Consider the following 17983-nt stretch of genomic DNA (forward strand, 5'->3'; position numbering starts at 1 on the left):
AGAGCACTCAAACTGGAGAGGCTCAGCTCTTCTGATGGCACTTGAACACTCCTTGAAAGACATACAGTGCGTGTTGGAGGCAAACTGATAAACCGACGAAATTCGATGTTCTATAGTCCCACTGATATTTATTTTTGTTAGCTTATTTGACCTCAATTTGTCTCTTTATTACTGACAGAAATTTCCCTTTTAAAATTACAAATATCTTGGAAAGGTAGAGACTCCCTCCCATGTCATGAGGTACCTTGAGAAACTGGCCCCAAATCTGCTAAACTTACTGGCAGGGAATTCCCACACATATTCAGATGCAGTCAGAGGTTCAAATGAATAGGAAATTGGTGTGCAACCACTGCTTACTGCTATATTCCTCAGTGGTGCAACTTCTTTAAGAAACTAGCATTAAAAACAACAAAATACAACCGACATGCACATCAGCTGCACAACCCTGCAGTAATATAATGTCTCGAACAGCACATGGAGAAAAATGAAACCATCTAATTTAAAAGTTTTTATTTGAAATGATTTTAAATACAAATAATATATATATTTTTTTCCATTTACAATGACAGTTCCTTTGTAAACAAAAGTGGCAGATAGTCACTGGATAATTTGTCCAAACCGAGGCGGCTAGCCGACCAGTCGCCTAAAGACAAGGTCTGTCGTGGGAGAGATGTCGTATTTAATCTCACTGCAGTTCTTCCACACAGCGCAAATCACTGATGCTACATTCTATTGCAGAGCGATAAATAGTCAGGGTACATTACCTGTTAGCATAAACCTGCTTTCGACACAATTACAGAGGGTAGAGCGCACGTGTCAGTGAGTGTGTGTGGTGTTGGGAGAGTGTACCTACAGATATCCAAACCTTCTCTCCCCTACACTAACATGACACACTAGAATATATACCATAAACTATTGTGTGGATATTTACGGTGAATGATTAATCATTTGTTTTAAAAACCGAACTGTCGACATAGTGTGAGCCCACAGAGCCGCACAAGGAAGCTCTGACTCTCCCTCCCCCCGTCCAAACTCGTGAGTCTAAGAGATGAAAAAAAACAAACAAGCTATAATGGAACAAAACAAGACATAACATTTGTTATAACTACAGCTTAACTGAGACAAAAACTAAATGAAAGATGGTTCTTTTAGTTAGCTAGACCTGCTTTGTATTCCTCGGATAGAAAAGAATTACCAGAATCTTCCAGATTTGGTGGGCCACGAAAAAAAAAACCAAACAAAAACAAAACCCATCCACCTGAAATGGCAGTAATTACAAAATTAAGCTTGTACTGTTTTAATGACTCGAGAGAAAAGGTACCAGAGAGAATATGCTCAGTCTTACACTACAAGTTGATTTCACATGGTTTTTGTTTGAGAAACTTTTCAGCGGTTCGTGCACGAGGGGACCTCACACTGCTGTCCCTTCAAGACAGGGCCTATCTAACACACACGCACACGCACACACACACACACGCTAACCCTTTTCAGCAAACAAAAACCTCTTATTAGAGACTGTCATGGCAAGACCAGTGATATGTTTTCCAAAAGATTACTAGACTAATTCTAAAATGAAACAAAGGAAAAATGAGGTTTTTAAAAACAAACAAAATTTTTTTCCTGTCCTCCATGAACCACCGGTGCATAGCACCCAAAGATTTGTATGTTGTGGTATTTCAGTTGTATTCATAAGGCCTTTTTTGGACAATTAGTATACACTGGAATGTGCTACAATCGTTTTAAAAAAAGCGAGAAAGAAAGTCACTTTTCTGAGAAACCATGAGTATGTATATATGTACCTATATATGTCAGTATCTGAGCCCCTTACAAAGCCTGAAAACTCACAACGTTATGTAGTATATGAAGAAGAAACAAATTTTAACACTGCAAGTTTTGTCATTTTTCCCTCATTAGACTTCAGGTCATTCATTTCAAGATCCACCCGTTTCCAATCAACAGAAGTCTCAGAAAAACAGAGTTTGATGTGGATTATGCGGAACAGGCATAATTAACAACTGGCTGGAGATCAGTATCAGACTCCTGTCTCCAGCATACAGTGAGTAAAAGTACATACAAGTGACAGACTGGTGTGACAGCAGGAAAAACAATGATAATGGTGAGACTCGTGTGCTGAAAAGGAGCAAACGGCCCACTGGTCGCCTGGGTTGGGATCCCCCACGGATAGGGCTAAAGCTCACACTTCTGCAGTTTAAATGCACAATCGAAAATATCATTGGTGTGGAAAACATCAAGGCTGGATGACTTTAAAAATTACGAGTGATGTTGTGATCTCCACTTGGTGTTCATGTGTTCTTGTTAATTTTGCAAACAGAATTAGCTGTTATGCATCCCATCTCCCCCCGAAGAAAAGAGCCCAGATAACAGGTCCTCCAGTCCACAAAGTGCCCATCTTTCATACCTGCACAAACGCATACTAGGTTACAAACGCACAACATGACACACACGCACTCATATACACGCACATTTACGCACACGCCTGGGTTAAGTATTCACAGATTTCCCTTCCGCCAGCAACAAAAGTGAACAGGTCTCTGTAGAAAAGGAGAAATGGAATGGGATGGGGTCACAGCCCTGGTGATTCTGTGCATGGCGGGCAGACGTTGCTGCACTTCATTCGCTGCTCTGTGTTCAGGAGTGAGTGAGTCTGTTTGGAGGTGAGGGAGCGCAGGGGTGAGCATATGAGGGCGTGTTATCAACGTTCAGTCGTTGTCCTCGTCATCGTCTTCGCTCTCCTCTATACCGTCGCTGTCCTCCTGCTCTTCGTCCTCCTCCTCCGTATCAGGGATGTCCCACTGCGGGTGGTTGTCCAGCATGGCCTTGGCTTTGTGGACCTCCAGCTAGGAAATGTAAAAATCATACCTTTAGAGCACATGGAACTGGTGTGTTTTACAGCGGTGTGTCAACGCTTCAATTCTAGACCCGTAGAAAGTAAAGGTAATTCGTTTTAATGCTATCCCCCTCTGTGACAACCTGGTACTTCTCTAAGGTCTGTAAAGTAGCCCTGCATGCTACCTAATGAAGGTTATAAAAAGCATTTTCTACCTAAATGTCTGGCAGGGGTTAGAAAAAAAAAACATGTTCTCCTTTGGCTTTTAATAGATGCTTCTATTCCCAAAACCTTGGTGCAAATTAATACTACTGTTTGGCTGTGACTGGTGGGTCTCTTGTCTGGACCATTTTGGCAGGAAAAGAATTATATCCAGGATAAATTAAACTGATTTGGTTAAAAGAAATGGCTCAGCTAACTACTCTAACCGGTGGAAGGCCTTCCCCACAAAATCACACACACAAATAGCTTTCTTGTCACCTTTAGGGGTTTGATCTGGTCCAGCCCCAGGTAGGAATCAGAACGGAGGATGACAGAATATTGGTAGTTGCCCATTTTGGAGGGGGCTGGAAATTTCAGCTCCACCTGAGGAACGCACACACACACACACACACACACACACACACACACACCTGTTAAATCTATTCAAATGGATCAAAGTGCAGTGACACAGGACTGAGGACGTTAATATTTGATGCATTAAGCATACTATTACAGCAAACATGTGGCAATGCAACTGTTATTGTTGTTGTCAAAATAAAACTGCCACCACGCAAAGAAACAAGATGGCTGTCAACAGCATTTAACAAGGACTGCCTTCTTTTTTTCAAGAAACAAACGCTAATAAAAGCACCAGGAGGAGGCAAACCGGTAAAGGACAAACACAGTTGAATATCACAAAACTTAAAAGAGAATCCGCTGTTACTGATGACACACAATCATCCAGCTTCAGAGGGACACAGTGTGGTAGGTAATCACAAATTAACCGCCACATGATGATAGGGTCCAACTGTAAATATTAGACCAGCATTACCCTAGGCTATGATTACTATGTCATGCAATTACATATGGCAAATATCTAATTATCAGCACATGGAGGCTAATTATTTTTCAGTGTGAGCTGAGAATGAGCTGTGGATACCCCGGCAATTGACTGCCCCGCCTCGTTGATGAAAACAGCCCCTTTGCCCAAAACCACAGCCGTCAAACACACAGCATAGAAGAAGGACCAATACATAAACATCCAAAGGAATTGTTGAAGTGAAAGGCTAATTGATAGCTAGAGAGTGAACGGTTATGCATGGGCGGGTCACCTCTTGCTGTTACATTTCTTCAGAGCGGGAACAGATGGTCATGCAGACTTACACAAACCTCATTAAAAGCTTTTACCTTGCTGTCAAGCCTTATTGCTGCTGGAGGACACTGGGAGCAGAGGTGCAAATTGTGCAAACACACACGCACACACACACTCCTCTGAGGAAATAATGACAAGTTCATAAGGTTGCCTAGCAACAGGATGTGTGAGGTGCTACAGTGCACCGTAAATGTGAACACACCCACCTTAATTTATTAAGCCCTTTCTAATCCAGGAGGATTATAGCCTAAGTCCCTGTACATCATCAAAGTATTTAACATCACACACACACACACACACACACACACACGACTCCATAATACTGCACATTACAATGTAAAAACAGAATAAATGCTGGAGCAACAGTTAAGACAATTTTGATTCATGCCTTTAGTGAATTAACCAACATCTGGTTCCTGCTTCTCAGATGTTGGGATTTTCATTGTAAATTTTACATATTTTGGTTTTGGTCTGTTAGACACCTATTAAGTTTACAATGGGGCCTTGGGCTCTCAGAAAACAATGAATTTTCTCATTTTTATAACAATTTCTATAGTGAAATTGTCATACTGAGAGTCGTACAACGCGGGCACACGCTCCTATGTGTTACTGTTTTTAACAGCCATCTGCCCAGGAGAATACTAACACACACGCACCTCTTCTGTGTCTCTTAGTGTGCAGACGTGGTAGGGCATAGAGACAAGGGTCTGATCTCGGCGGTCAGCGATGTAGAGCCACCACCACTCCTGCTTCTCCTCAGGGAAGTAGAGGCTGTAGACAGGGTGTGTCACCTTTGACTTGGTCTCTAACAGGGCCCGTTCTCGCCGCTGGATGCTCTGCTGCAAAGCCTCCCACTCCTGAAGGGGAGGCATGGAGAGTGGAGGATTCAGGCAGTGTTTCCTTTATGTTCATGTGAGTGAGTATCATGGCCACTCAACATGATATTCTGTTATATTTACATCATATTACTAAAGTTCTCTAACCTCCTCGTCATCACCAGCCATCTCATCCACCTCAGTGTCGCTCTGTTTGTCGCTGTCTTCGTCTCTCTCACTGGGAGAGTCCTTGTTGGCCTCCCCCTCGTCTGACTCGCTGCCTTTGTCCGAGGCGTCGTCCTCTTCTTCCTTTACTATCGATGTTGCTGCTAAGACTTCCTGCGACACCAACATTGATAATGAAGTTATGATGTAGACACTGACAATTGATACAGTTAAATCTGTATAAAAAACCATCAGCAGTTGTAATTCAACTGTGACTGGCAACATACATTTCCTGCCACGTTGCCGTTGGCCTGCTTGGTTTTGGCAGGAGCAGGAGCGGCCTTCTTCTTGGTTAATTTCTTCTTCTTGGACTTGGCTGTCTTCTTAGCCCCTTTACTCTTATTCTGCCACACTTTGGTTTTGGCTTTACTCGAATCTCCTTGCTTTATATGCACCCAGACACAAAACATTAAAGTGAACACTACAAGATTTCTTGAACCATTAAACTCTAATCAATGTTAAATCGGACCCAAACTGTGGTGTGGTGTTAGTGGACAAGTGCTGTCTATAGAGTGTATTATTCTTACTGCTTCTTCTGTAGTGGCAGCCTCCTCTCCTGGACATGGCATTGACTCCTGCTCCTTTTCAAACACATCCTACAAACAACGTGCACAGTTAATTGAGGCTTTCCAAACATACATACAGTCAACAGTCCCCTCTAGTGGTCACCCATGGAAGTGGAAGTCCATGGCAGATGAAATAAATCAATCTGACTCGCAGAAGTTGCTTTTTAGTTTTTGTCATGTTGTCATTGCTTAATGCAGTCATTCCTTACCGCCATCCGTTTCCTGGTTAAGGTGACAGTTACTGTGACAATGGAGCCTGCTGTGATGTTATTGCTGTCTTCATCATCAAGCACTGCAGTGACACACGGAGAGAAAAGGATTTAAATGTCTAAACATCTCTAATTTTAAACTAGACCATTTCAGAATCTACACAGCTCCATAGTTCTCTTAGAGAAATTATTTTAAACCTAATTTACAAATGTTAAGGCTACAATACATTAGGAATGGGCAATGATTTTCAAATATTTGAACAGTCATTAAATATCTAAAAAGAAATCTAATCGTGCGACTATGCTTGAAATGCCCATTCCTATAATATACAACTTCTTCAGGACTAACCCTGTAGTTTGGTATCCATGTCGATGTGAGGGAAGCTGCCCAGCACAGCCATGACCTCATCATACTTTTCCTCCCCCAAGAAACGCAACATGCTGCGTCTGTCCGAGTCCTTGAGGCTCACCAGGTCCTGCAGGCTCCGAACCTTGTACTAGAGAGGAGAGGAAAAATTACTCTACAGTGCTTATTTACAACATACGTGCACACATATGCACAGAAACTCTGCGGTTACCTTCTTGGAGATGCAGTAGCGGAGGTGCTCCTCCTCAAAGTGGGGCAGCTGCAGCAGTGGTGACTTTGATTCCTGTAGACCCTGCACTGTCATCTGGGTCAGCTTCATACAGTTCTCTATGGTCACCAGTCGAGGAGCAGGAAAACCTGGACAGAGGTACGATTCTAACTGTTCAACACCACCAAGGTCAAGTACTGATTTTTATTTATTTTACATCAACAGTCACAGTGTGAAAGCCTTCCAACATTCTTCCCAGATGATTCTGATCGGCTACTCTTTGCTGTTCTACCTTCAAAGGCGTTCTATTGGAATCAAGTCAGGGGCGTGCATAGCCGGTATTTGGATACACAAACTTGCTGCCATAGTGCCATATATAAATATCCTCTCCCCTACACCTTTTGCACTCATAGCAGCACTCTCCCACTTCCACGTTTCACAGTTGCCACTAGCCGGCCAATTTTGCTGTTCTTTTTGGACGCCGTCTGCAGAGGCCGATTTTGTGAGATGCCCTTCACACCGTCTGAGCAGTCACTGAAACACCAATCTCTACAGATAATCCTGGTGCCAAGTCAGAAGCATTTACTTGTCCGTTTCACAATGCTAGGTTGTGTAACTGCATGGCGTCGCCTTTCCTGGACAGCCAAGTCTCGCAGTCTTAGCTTACCTTTTTAGACAAGTCTTTGCCACATGGAGCCGTGTTGTATTAGACAGAACTCAGGCCAAAACAGAGAAAATTGTTCACACGTTACTGTATACTGCATGTATGCGTACCTCCTCTGCTGTTGGCCATCATGGTGAGCTGGCAGCCCACGTTAATCATCTCCTGGAGGAGAGCCGGACTCTTCCTCACCACAAACCTCTGATCTGCGAACAGAAAGAAACAGCAACATATACCATGCTGTGAATAATGTGTTATTGACCAAATGGGGAGGCCAAAAGTCCCATCTGTCCACAACTTGGATTTGTAACGACTGAGGAATTAGAAGATTTGATGCCACTCTGCCATGATTATTAAACATGATTTCATAATGATGATGACAAGTTTTTATTTTAATTAATGACCATTTTACAAGCCAAGCACACAGCTGTTTTTGAAGTGTGTGTGGTTTGTATTTGCTGTGTTTTGTTTAAACTGCTGTGAAACCAATGACAATATTTGGATTCTGGGGTCAACTATTGCTTCCAAGAAACATTATGTAACATCTTTCTTACAGCCACTTTGCAGAAAGTGTAATAAGTGACTAGCTGGTAAAGAATCATTTGCACCACATTTTCATTTGTTTGTGCACATTTTAGTATCCTACCTTCCTCCAACTCCTCTGATATGTCCATGCGTGCCAGGTGAGCAAGCACTAAGACTCTGGCCTTTAAACTGTAAGGATAGCAAAACGGAGGCTCCTTCTTCTTCACATTGATATTTCCCAACTCACGGATCAGCTGCAGGAGACAGGAGAGGCTGATTATAACGCACACTTGAGGTTAATCTGCCCTTTAGAGTGGTTCCCTTTGAATTCTGGACAATTTCTCTCTTTCTCACACACACACACACATACAAAATTTCTTCTCCACTCAAACACATTGCGTCAATGTCTGTTAATACCTGTGGCACTTCAATGTTGTCGGTCGGTCGTATTGTGGCTTCTTTATTACTGCGAGGGTCAAACTCGAATGCTGCTGTCAACACCATGACCAACCCTGGAGGTCGGTTGAAGTTCAATTCAAAATTGGTAAAAAAAAACAAAGACTCATAATTATGTTGTGCATTAAGTAGAATTAATCAATTAACACTAAGACAATAGTATCATATCTGAAGTCGAGTTCCTTGAAAACAGTCACAGTGATGTCAACTGAATCCACTGCTCCTCATCTCAAAACCACATGAGCATACACTGCATTTTGAGCTGCTTGGTACAGCTTATTTGTGGGTATATCTGGTCAAAATCCTGATGTACAATTTGAAATGCAGAGCAATGTGAAGGAAAAAAACTCACGCTTCATGTTCATGTTAGGCGTCTTGTACATGAAATGCATGAAAAGCTGAATAGTGTTGATGAGGATTTGGTCTCCGCTGTAGCGGATTGAGCGGTACCACCACGTGCCCTACGAAAGACAAAAAAATAAATATATACTGGGTGTAAAAAAAAAAAAAAAAAATCGTGGGCAACACAGAACCTGGTTCTTAATTATGGATCAGGTCTTACCACAACAACAGGAAGGATGACCATAAAGGCTAGTCCATATACCAACAGCACCTACATAGGAAAACAACTGTCTGTTTCAGGCCAACAAAACTAGGCGTACATTTAAACCTAGTGTATTAGTGACAGGGGATAACATTTCATCAGGTTACTGATCACAATACATCTCAATGGCAGTCAAATTCATTTCAAGCACTTCAAAGTAGATGAGCTGATGAGATCTACTTGGATGAAGTATAAACTGACATAGTCAGTGAATATGTACCAGCACTGAGTTCTTCTGGTCAACAATCCAGGCAGGCAGGGCAATACCAAAGCTGGTTGCTAGAAAGGGAAACATAAGAGGCAATGTGGTAAAATGGAAAAAATCCCCCGTTTACATACTGAAGGCCCCTGCTGTAGCACTGGGCTGTTTGGCAATTTGGCATCATACACAAAATCAGAATTACACTGCCACATTACACCACTGGATCCAGTAAGATCTTTTCTCCCTGATTCATGTTAATTATAAGAAAAGCATCTTTAAAACTGTGTAAAATGACTTATATAATCATCATAATGTAAACTGTATGACTTTTTTCCTCAGCTACCGGGCACCAGTGATTGTGATCTTGGACGCAGACAGTAGAAGTGTGTGAAAGTGAGAGACACTTTTTCATGGTCAACTTTCACTGGAATGTCAGGTTTCAATTCATCTTCCACTACTGAACACATTAATGCAAAAGCCAAGTGTGGAACTGGGAGTAGCTTAACTTGCCTCCTGGACCATCTGGGTTGCCGTACATTTCCCAGTTTTGTCGTGACTGGTCATTGGTCAGACTGTGGGGGGTGGGGGTCGAGACAGAGACAAAAGTAAATTAATCAGTGAAAACTAAATACTGGGCTGATACAGGTGATTACTTTCATTGTTGATTACAGATGCAGTGTTGTGGTCTAGATTCGAGTCAACACCTGAATGACACTTACGCAGCATAGGCTTTGGCAATTCTCATAAATGTGGCCTCATCACCACCTTTGTCAGGGTGGTATATGAGCGACAGTACACGGTATTGCTTCTTGATTTCTGACAGAGATGCACCCTGGAAACAGAAATATAATTACAGCATCTCTAAACCAAACCACATGTAGTGTAAATAACATATACAGTCAGGTACAATTTTTTTTGTAGTCCCAAACAACCCAGAGAGAAAATATTTCTATCTGAAGATATGGCTCTATTATCTTGAATGGACAAGATAAAACTTCATGAACTGTGGGGGGCTTCAATTGCTCTGCAGAATACAGAGGTTGATGCCTTTTGTGCATTTACCGGGTCCAAGTTGAGGACTTCATATGGATTATACTCCTGGTACTCTCTATCCAGCTTGGACACTTTGTAGGCTAGCAGCAGGAACACAGCCCACCCAAATAACAAGCCTGCTTTCCTGAAAATGGCAACACACAAGCAGGGAAAAGAGAAAAGGTTACACACAAAACATCTTTGTTCTCTGGAGACAATATCAGGCCTGTCTCATTTTTACAAGACACTCGGACACTGTGGTTTGCAATCATCATAATTGTTTGGAGTTGCAATGCAAACTAGCTTTCAGCATTTTAAAAGCTACAAACATGAGGCTGTAAATTTGAACAAGTAAATTAGGCTCATCTTGCTCTGCTGCAAACAAACAGAGAGCAGGACACAGGCTCTGACATTGTTGTTGCTTGATATTTATGCATGGAAGTTGAACTTGTTTCCATGACAATGGCAAAACCCTATGGCCTGCTCTGCAACATCTGTTGCCATGACAACCGCTCACTAGTCTTAGAGTTGTCCGAGTAACTCAACCAGAAATATACATGATGGCTTCCCACAATAAACACCATCATTATGATAAAATTGCTAAGAGGGAACATATACTAATGCCACTGACTGAGTGTCGGAGGCTTCCACAATGCTTCAGTCACATATGTAAAATAAGAAAAAAAACAATGGAGGTATTTGCAACAAATCAGGAGTAGAGAGTGGAAGTATGAAGACAAAAAGCTGAAAAAGCAGACAGAACTGAGAGGAGATACTCTGACAGCAACTATGTGACAAGGAGGCAAATGAGAGGACAGGCAGAGTGGTGTGGTGAACAGTACTTGAACAGCCACACACACACACACACACACACACACACATACACACTACGAGAAAACAGGGTCATGTTGAGAGAAGTGTTAAACTGTCCAACATAGTGTTTACCCCAAAGAGGCACACATGACAATATAAACCAAAAAAATTCCCCCAAACCAGCACTTCCACACATTCATTTACACAAGCTCAAGTGTGTCTATGCCTCATCTTCACACCACAGTGACATTTCTGTCCAGCTGGGAACATAGAGTGAAGCAGTAAGCAATCAGGAACATGTCCAGTGATGTGATGAGAAGATGACACAGCTTTCTCAGCGCAAAGAGCTCAGGCAAGTCACACGCAAATAGCAAAGAACATGTGACATTTAGTAACAAAGGATAAAGGAGCAAGTATGTTGACATACTGCCAAACAAGCTATCACAAAGACATTTCTATGCACGTAATCCAGCTGAAGTCGGATTAGGTGTGACATGTGACATGAACTACAAACAGTAAATAAGTCTACCTCAAGATAACTTTTAGTTAGAAGCATGTTTTCATAGGTGTTACCTGGAGCTATAAAACTAATTTCATTAAAAAGGATGCTTATGAGGTTATCCTATCACATCCCGGCTGTGTGTCAACAAACACGCGCCCTACCTGAATGCATGTACATCTTGTTTATTTTAACAATGAAAACTACAAACCCAAATCCAATTGACTGAACTCACTTTAGTGTTGGGATGATACTCTGCTGGGACTTCATCAGCCTGAGCCGGTACCACAGACACCTGCCATGTACCCTCCTCAGGCTCTTCAGACGCAGTTGTTCTGGAAAGAGGATGGACATGAAGAGAATACTGACATAGGTAACATCAAACAAGTCACAGCCAGCAGTGATAATTCCACAGTGACTTGGGTAGGAACACTGGTGCTTGAAGTTAAGTATCTGAATAGAGAGAGAGTGATATTTCTCTGGTGGACTATATGCTGGCCAAGCAGGGAGAGGCAAACAGTAGGTTTACTTCACTCAGCTTGAAATGAGTGTGAATTACTAAACTGTAATGCAACCTACACAACAGAAGATCAAGAAAATGCCAAGATCTTAAGCTAGACACTGTATGTCAACCTGTCATTTAGCTTTTCCCAGTAAACCAGCGGAGTAAAGGTTTTTAGCATAATGTAACATAAGCTATCTTAAGGAAGGAGCTAAAGACAGAAGTTACCCTTTTCTCTTTTATTTTCACACACACACACACACACACACACACACACATCAACAGCCAGAATACCGAACTAAATATATCCCACCCCAGAGGGGCATTATGGGGAATACCCGCCAGGTGCTTCCATCCTAAGGCATTATGGGGGACCCCGCCAGGTGTCTCTCTGCCCCAATGCTACACAGCCCCCACCTCGCTGGTTAACTGTCCTCATTAACCACAGTCATAGCAAAGTCTCTTTAGTGTTGGGGGCGGCCTGCACTGGTGCTGTTCTCTCCCGGGCTGCAGACATCCCGAGTCTGGTGAGACCCCACGTCCATCACCTGGTACTGCAGCAGGGGAGCATGCAAATACCAGGTCAGCCCCCTCCAAGCTGCACAAGTAACCTCAGGGGAAATGGCCTGCCGGGCTGCTGCCTGTCGTATGGCAGTGCTCCAGTCCTTGGCGCACCAGCACTTCTTCCTTCCATAGCTCCTCTTGTGTGAGCCCTCGCCAGGTTGCCTTTTCTCTGTGTGCACCACCTGGGAAAGCGGTGTAGGCCTGGACAAGTCCCTGGCTGGCTGTAGCGATGTAGATAAATGGCCAGCACCATGGTTCAGCACAGCCCTTCCCTAGCAGCAGTGCGGAGAGCCAAGGTATCCACACCCAGGCAGAGCGCAGCCCCAGACACATCCACCATGGCCCCCTAGTAAGCCTGCAGGTCAAGGCTGATGATGCATGGATGTTGAATGTTAGCCAGACGGAAATGGTGCTCCACGGTGGAGCCAGCAACAGTCACTTTGCGCATCCTATCTCCTTTCATCTGTGCACCCTTGCCAGTCACTGTGGTGATGCAGAGCTGGGTAGCTACCCTCTTGTCCCCGGCAATGTCGCTGGACATATCAGAGAGATGGTGGACCCCATGTCCACCAAGGTGCGGCACTGTGTGCCATCAAGTTCAGAGTTCAGGTATAGTCTGTGTGTCTAACCCACAGTTGTGACAGGTCACGGGTAGATGAGCGGTCCAGTGGTACTAGACAATGGTATGCGGTGTGGCCAGGCTCCCCACAGCAGTAGGACTCCTGTGGTGGTGTTGTTCAGCTGCTCTCCTGCCTCCTCGTGGTAGTGGTGGCATGGCAGCAACTTGGCAGGCTGCCTCCTCCTCGCTAGTTTCTGGTTAGCCACACTGTACAGCAGACCCGGGGCACAGAGCCTCTCCTCAGTGCACATGCAGTGATCTTCCACTCCACCACGAGTTCCAGGACTTCACCCCAGGGGACAGGGAGAAGAGGGCACACTGTGGAGCGGCATTATCCATGCAGCCTTATGGTTGGGTCGTCATCGAGGTAGGGGTTGGTCCCGCTGCCCCTAGCTCGGCCTGACCTGCCCACAGTTCTAGAACAGCCGTCTGGTCAGCTGGTGCTGGGTCCACACGAAGTGGTGATGACTGGGTGAGGTTCCTCCAGCTTGCCTGGCTGAGAACACTGGGTCCATCAGCGGTCTCATTTTGACGGGCTCCTGCTGAGAGCGGAGTGGTAGGCAACTCCATGGGAGCTGCAGGGGCTTCTGCTGGCTCCTGCGGCTCTATCTCCATTCCACTTATGACACCAGTGTAATGTAGGCTAGCTTAAGGATGGAGCCAGAGACATACGCTGTCTTTTTCTTTTTTGTCACTCAAAGAGACAAACACAGGCAACCGCACCAACAGATGACCGAACAATCCCCATCTCCGAACTAAATACATACCGCCCAGAGGGGCATTACCGGGAATCCCGCGAGGTGCTTGCCTTCTAAGGCATTCGGGGGGACCCCGACAAGTGTCTCTCCGCCCCCAACACTACAATATGTTACATAAGCCATTTTCACTTTAATATGTTGCTGACAAACAGATAGCCGTACCAAGATAAAGGGCAGATGAAGATCAGGTCAATAAAAGCACGAAGGCAAACTTGACAACCTGCATGATTGGCACTAGCTTCCGATGTTGAAACTTCAGCCTAACTAGCAAAACACTTAGCTGCACGTTTAGCAACGGAAGCTGGCAATCCTGGCGACATATATATAGACAGTGGGATGGTAGATTAATTACTAAAACTGGAGAAGTATCTAGGTTACACACTCTGACTTGTTCAAGGCTCTGCTAAGCTCCGAACAGTGAACGAGACATAATCTCTGTAACGTTTGCTATCTTACATTAAGTTACTGCAATGTTGGGCTAAGTTGTAAGGCCTCCCCAACTAGCAGCAAGTTAGCCAGAACATACAGCGAACTACTGAGCGTTAATAAGCCTAGATGCTATCTGAACACTCCAGCTTGCACTAGCTGAGGTTAGCTAGCTAAATCAGAACTGACCCAGACAGCGGGCCTTACCAGCACTCTGATCCCGGGGCCAGAGGTAATATGTAGCCGGAATCACAATAAGTCCCACGAAGGACGTAAGGAAATAGAAAAAGGTATTGCCGCTGTCATCGTACTGGAACTGTTGTCCGGCCATTTCGAAGCGGCACTTGGGTCGCCCTTCTTATCCACCGCTGTGTTCCTCCTTCTAGCCCAATGTGTGCGAGTTAACAACCGTTAGGTAATCAGCTAGCACTCAGTGAAGACCATGGCCAAGACAGGTCTGATCATCGGTGTACGTGGTGTACGCCTGCGCAATGTGACATTTATTCTTCTTTAGTGGCTGATTCGTCGCTTTTCCTGGGCGTTACTGACCCCAAGAGGTGGCAATGAAGAACTCCTCAGAGGGTTGGTTGTTGATTCTCTCATTCCTTAACTACTTCTACATTCAGCTGAAATCCAATCTCATTTCTACACCGTAGTTACAGTTCAGCTTGTATTTTATTTAATGGGAGAGTATATGTTTAGAAATATCTCAGAAATCTTTATTAGGATCGCTTATACTGCACACTTGCTTTTATCTGATAAAAACACTGTGTAAACTTCCTTTCAGGACATTTTTCCTAATATTGAATATAAGAAAACTTTAATTTATACTCGCATATGAGTCTTAGGAAACATGTTGTAGTGTCATAAGGCTGATCATAAAAACATCAATAATGAAAGCTAATAGAGAAATGTGTGAAATGTCTAAAAAGAAAGCACCAGTGTAAATGTATGTTTTATAATCTAGTTACATAATACATGGATTATATTTATTTAAAAAATTCTCAGGCATTTTTCCGTTTCATTCACTGTTTTTAAATTCACTTCAATGGCATAGTCTAGATTGTAAGAAGATAGTTGACAGACAGCTTAATGGGAAGTGTGAGAGTGTTTTGACAAATGGGGGGAAAGGCATGTCATATGAGAAGTGTGTAGCTGTTTGTGTTTTGGATGGTATTTGAGAGAGGGTGTTATTGTCCTTCAGTGTCTAATGCTGGCTAAATTGTGATGAATAGCTTGCTACTCGAGTGTGCTGTGTGTGGATGTGTACACAGCAACTCTCTATTCCTTGTTTATTTTGTGCGTGATTGTGTGCAGCAGCAGTTGTCGTGCGTATAGCTGAGGAGTATTTTCAAAGGAGACCCAAGGGAAAGTGACTAAAGGAGATAATGTGCGAAAGAGGCAAAAGGAGGAGGCGAGAAGCAGTATGATAGCTGGCTGCTATGATTGATCTGATTTTCCTAATTGGCATGTAAATCACACATGTCCTTTGCTTATATTGAGTGTGCTCAGTGAGTGTCATGTTTAATAAGCTCCCTGATTGGCTTTCTGGTTGTGTGATTGTGCCCTCTGGCTATTGGGCAGCTGCAAAACAAGGAGAGGAAGCAAGAAGAGAAACTAGTAGAGAGGAGAAAAGATTTGTATAATGTAAAACATAAGGGGAGCAGCGAAACAATAAAAGACTTCTGTGTGTGATGGTTCCTTTAGAAAAAAATACCTAACTCTGCAGTATATAGACACAAATCATCCTGAGGGGAACATGAATGACAATTCATCAACTAGTTGTTGAGACATTTCACCAAAAACCACAGTGATATGAATGCATAATCGTGTATATCAAATATTCAGCTAAGACAACAGAATCTGCTTAAATGTTTGTGTGAATGTTTCCTTTCTATCAAGAAAGAGCTGGGTATGCATTTTTGTGTAACACTGGGGAAAATCTTTCCTACTCCAAATGCTTGTTTTACTCATAGAAACATAAATATTGTATGAGTTCACACAAATGTGGCCATAGACTCATGAGATTTGAGGCATTAACAAACTTCAGTCCAGTACACCTCAAACACAAGTGCATGTTTGTTTACATGTTAATGGATGACTAACTAATAACTAAACTATGTTTCAGATAAGTACTGTGGCTGTGGATTGGTATATGCTGATATGCTTATACCAATATGCTGCAAAGATTTCCATTTAAATGCGTGATGTGATTACGACTCGCGTTATTTGATCAAGGCTTATTTTGTAACATCATTTCCAGAAGGCTTTTATGTAAAGGGGGAGAGCTGCAATACCTTCATCCTGTTTGACAGTAAACAATTACCGTGTGCAGAGAGATTTCATCAACAGCAACATATCGGTTTTACAACCAGGAAAACAAGTGTCTTCACCATTCATTCATTCAATACAAGTGTCTTCAGCATACTGACAAATCAGTCTCTATAAACCACAAGTGGAACATGGTTTTCTTTTGTTTCACATTTGTTGAAAGATTTTAAGTAAAATTGTCTGACAAGACATTCTTTATAGAGGCTTTGTAAGCTGTAACAAATGTCTTTAACCATAGTTGATAGCCTAATTAATTTAGTCATGTATTGCCTAACATTCATTTGACAAATGCTTTTGTACAGAGGATTACATTTTCCTCATACACACACATCAGGAGCAATTTGGGGGTTTGGTGTCTTGCTCAAGGACACTCACATCAGTATTATAATGATCAGTAATAAGTCATTAATGAATACATTTGGATTCATATCCTTCTCTAGCACAGCTTTTACCTTGCAAAGTAAGAGGTGCTTAGTGATGTGCAGTTGAAGAAAGGAACCGGTATTGAACCATTTCAGGTATGCTGAAAAAACTTGGAAGTTTAGGGCAGGGTGTGGTTATGTAAGTGGGACGGAGATTTAAAGATTTTTATTGAGAAAACTGTATTTTTCGCGCTACGAAGCAGTATCGACTGGTATAGTCACGCGATCGGTCACCGTCTTTTTCCGCACCAAAGCTTTGTGGTCCCAGAAAAATGCTGCTTCGATTTTCGGAGCATCGGTGTCAGACGGCCATCGCTAGAGGAGCGGTGTTTGCACAACCACTATGGTGTAACAGGGGTTGTGTACTCTGTAGAAAAGAGAAAGTGATATGCAAGTATCAATCCCATCACGCAAGTATCGATCGATACCGATACCAATGTTGGTATCGATACTATAAATATATTTGACATCGATCCGCCCACCACTTCCTGCAGGAAGGGACGAAAGATTTTCACAAACTTGTGTGTCTCAGACGTGAACATGGCAGGTTTCTCGGAAAGGACGCTACAAGTGGCTGTCGTGGTTTCTTTCTCTGTCGGTTTTCTGGCGGGGTGGCAGGCCAACAAGATGTGGAAAAAACATCAGCAAGATAAATGGTCGGAAATACAGAAGAAGCTGGATTCGTCGTGAATGGTAACGTGACATTTGTCTATGTAGCGTAGGCTACATGGCGAAATTACTGTAATTTAGGCCTCTGACTAACACATCTAATTAAAATGGTTGGGATAAAACTAACACACTGGTCAGTAAATCCGCATATAACTTAACTAAGTCATAGTGCCATCATGCCCATTGTGAAGAGTGTCTTATTGTTGTGTTATGCTTTACTCGCCAGATGTGAGGCTTTCTGTCTTGGGTGGATGCTGATCTTATTGGTAAAGCTGTTGGATCCTGGATATGCTACAGTCTGATACTGT

General features: G+C 43.1%; 1 protein-coding gene and 1 long non-coding RNA gene across 3 annotated transcripts; one reads left to right on the forward strand and one right to left on the reverse strand.

The window, feature by feature from the left end:
- Positions 1-1281: 1281 nt before the first annotated feature.
- sec63 (SEC63 homolog, protein translocation regulator) lies at positions 1282-14753 on the reverse strand. 2 transcript variants are annotated; one of them, XM_020623652.1, is made up of 20 exons: positions 14461-14753; positions 11620-11719; positions 10103-10217; positions 9760-9872; positions 9551-9612; positions 9059-9117; positions 8797-8847; positions 8587-8695; positions 8196-8290; positions 7900-8032; positions 7367-7459; positions 6596-6741; positions 6367-6514; positions 6018-6100; positions 5770-5838; positions 5470-5637; positions 5186-5356; positions 4859-5059; positions 3329-3433; positions 1282-2858 (listed from the first exon to the last, which is right to left on the reverse strand). In XM_020623652.1, the coding sequence occupies exons 1-20, from the start codon at positions 14582-14584 to the stop codon at positions 2721-2723; spliced, it is 2283 nt and encodes a 760-aa protein (XP_020479308.1). In that variant the 5' UTR covers positions 14585-14753; the 3' UTR covers positions 1282-2720. The 2 variants fall into 2 exon arrangements, with proteins under 2 accessions (XP_020479308.1, XP_020479309.1); XM_020623653.1 differs by having other exon boundaries at positions 5470-5625; positions 14461-14749.
- A 2569-nt stretch (positions 14754-17322) lies between these two features.
- Positions 17323-17983, forward strand: LOC109973828 (uncharacterized). Its single transcript, XR_002276881.1, has 2 exons — positions 17323-17699; positions 17902-17983. It is a non-coding gene; the product is annotated as an uncharacterized LOC109973828 (long non-coding RNA).

The sequence above is a fragment of the Monopterus albus genome, unplaced genomic scaffold (assembly GCF_001952655.1).
Source record: "Monopterus albus unplaced genomic scaffold, M_albus_1.0 scaffold307.1, whole genome shotgun sequence".
Lineage (NCBI taxonomy): Eukaryota > Metazoa > Chordata > Actinopteri > Synbranchiformes > Synbranchidae > Monopterus > Monopterus albus.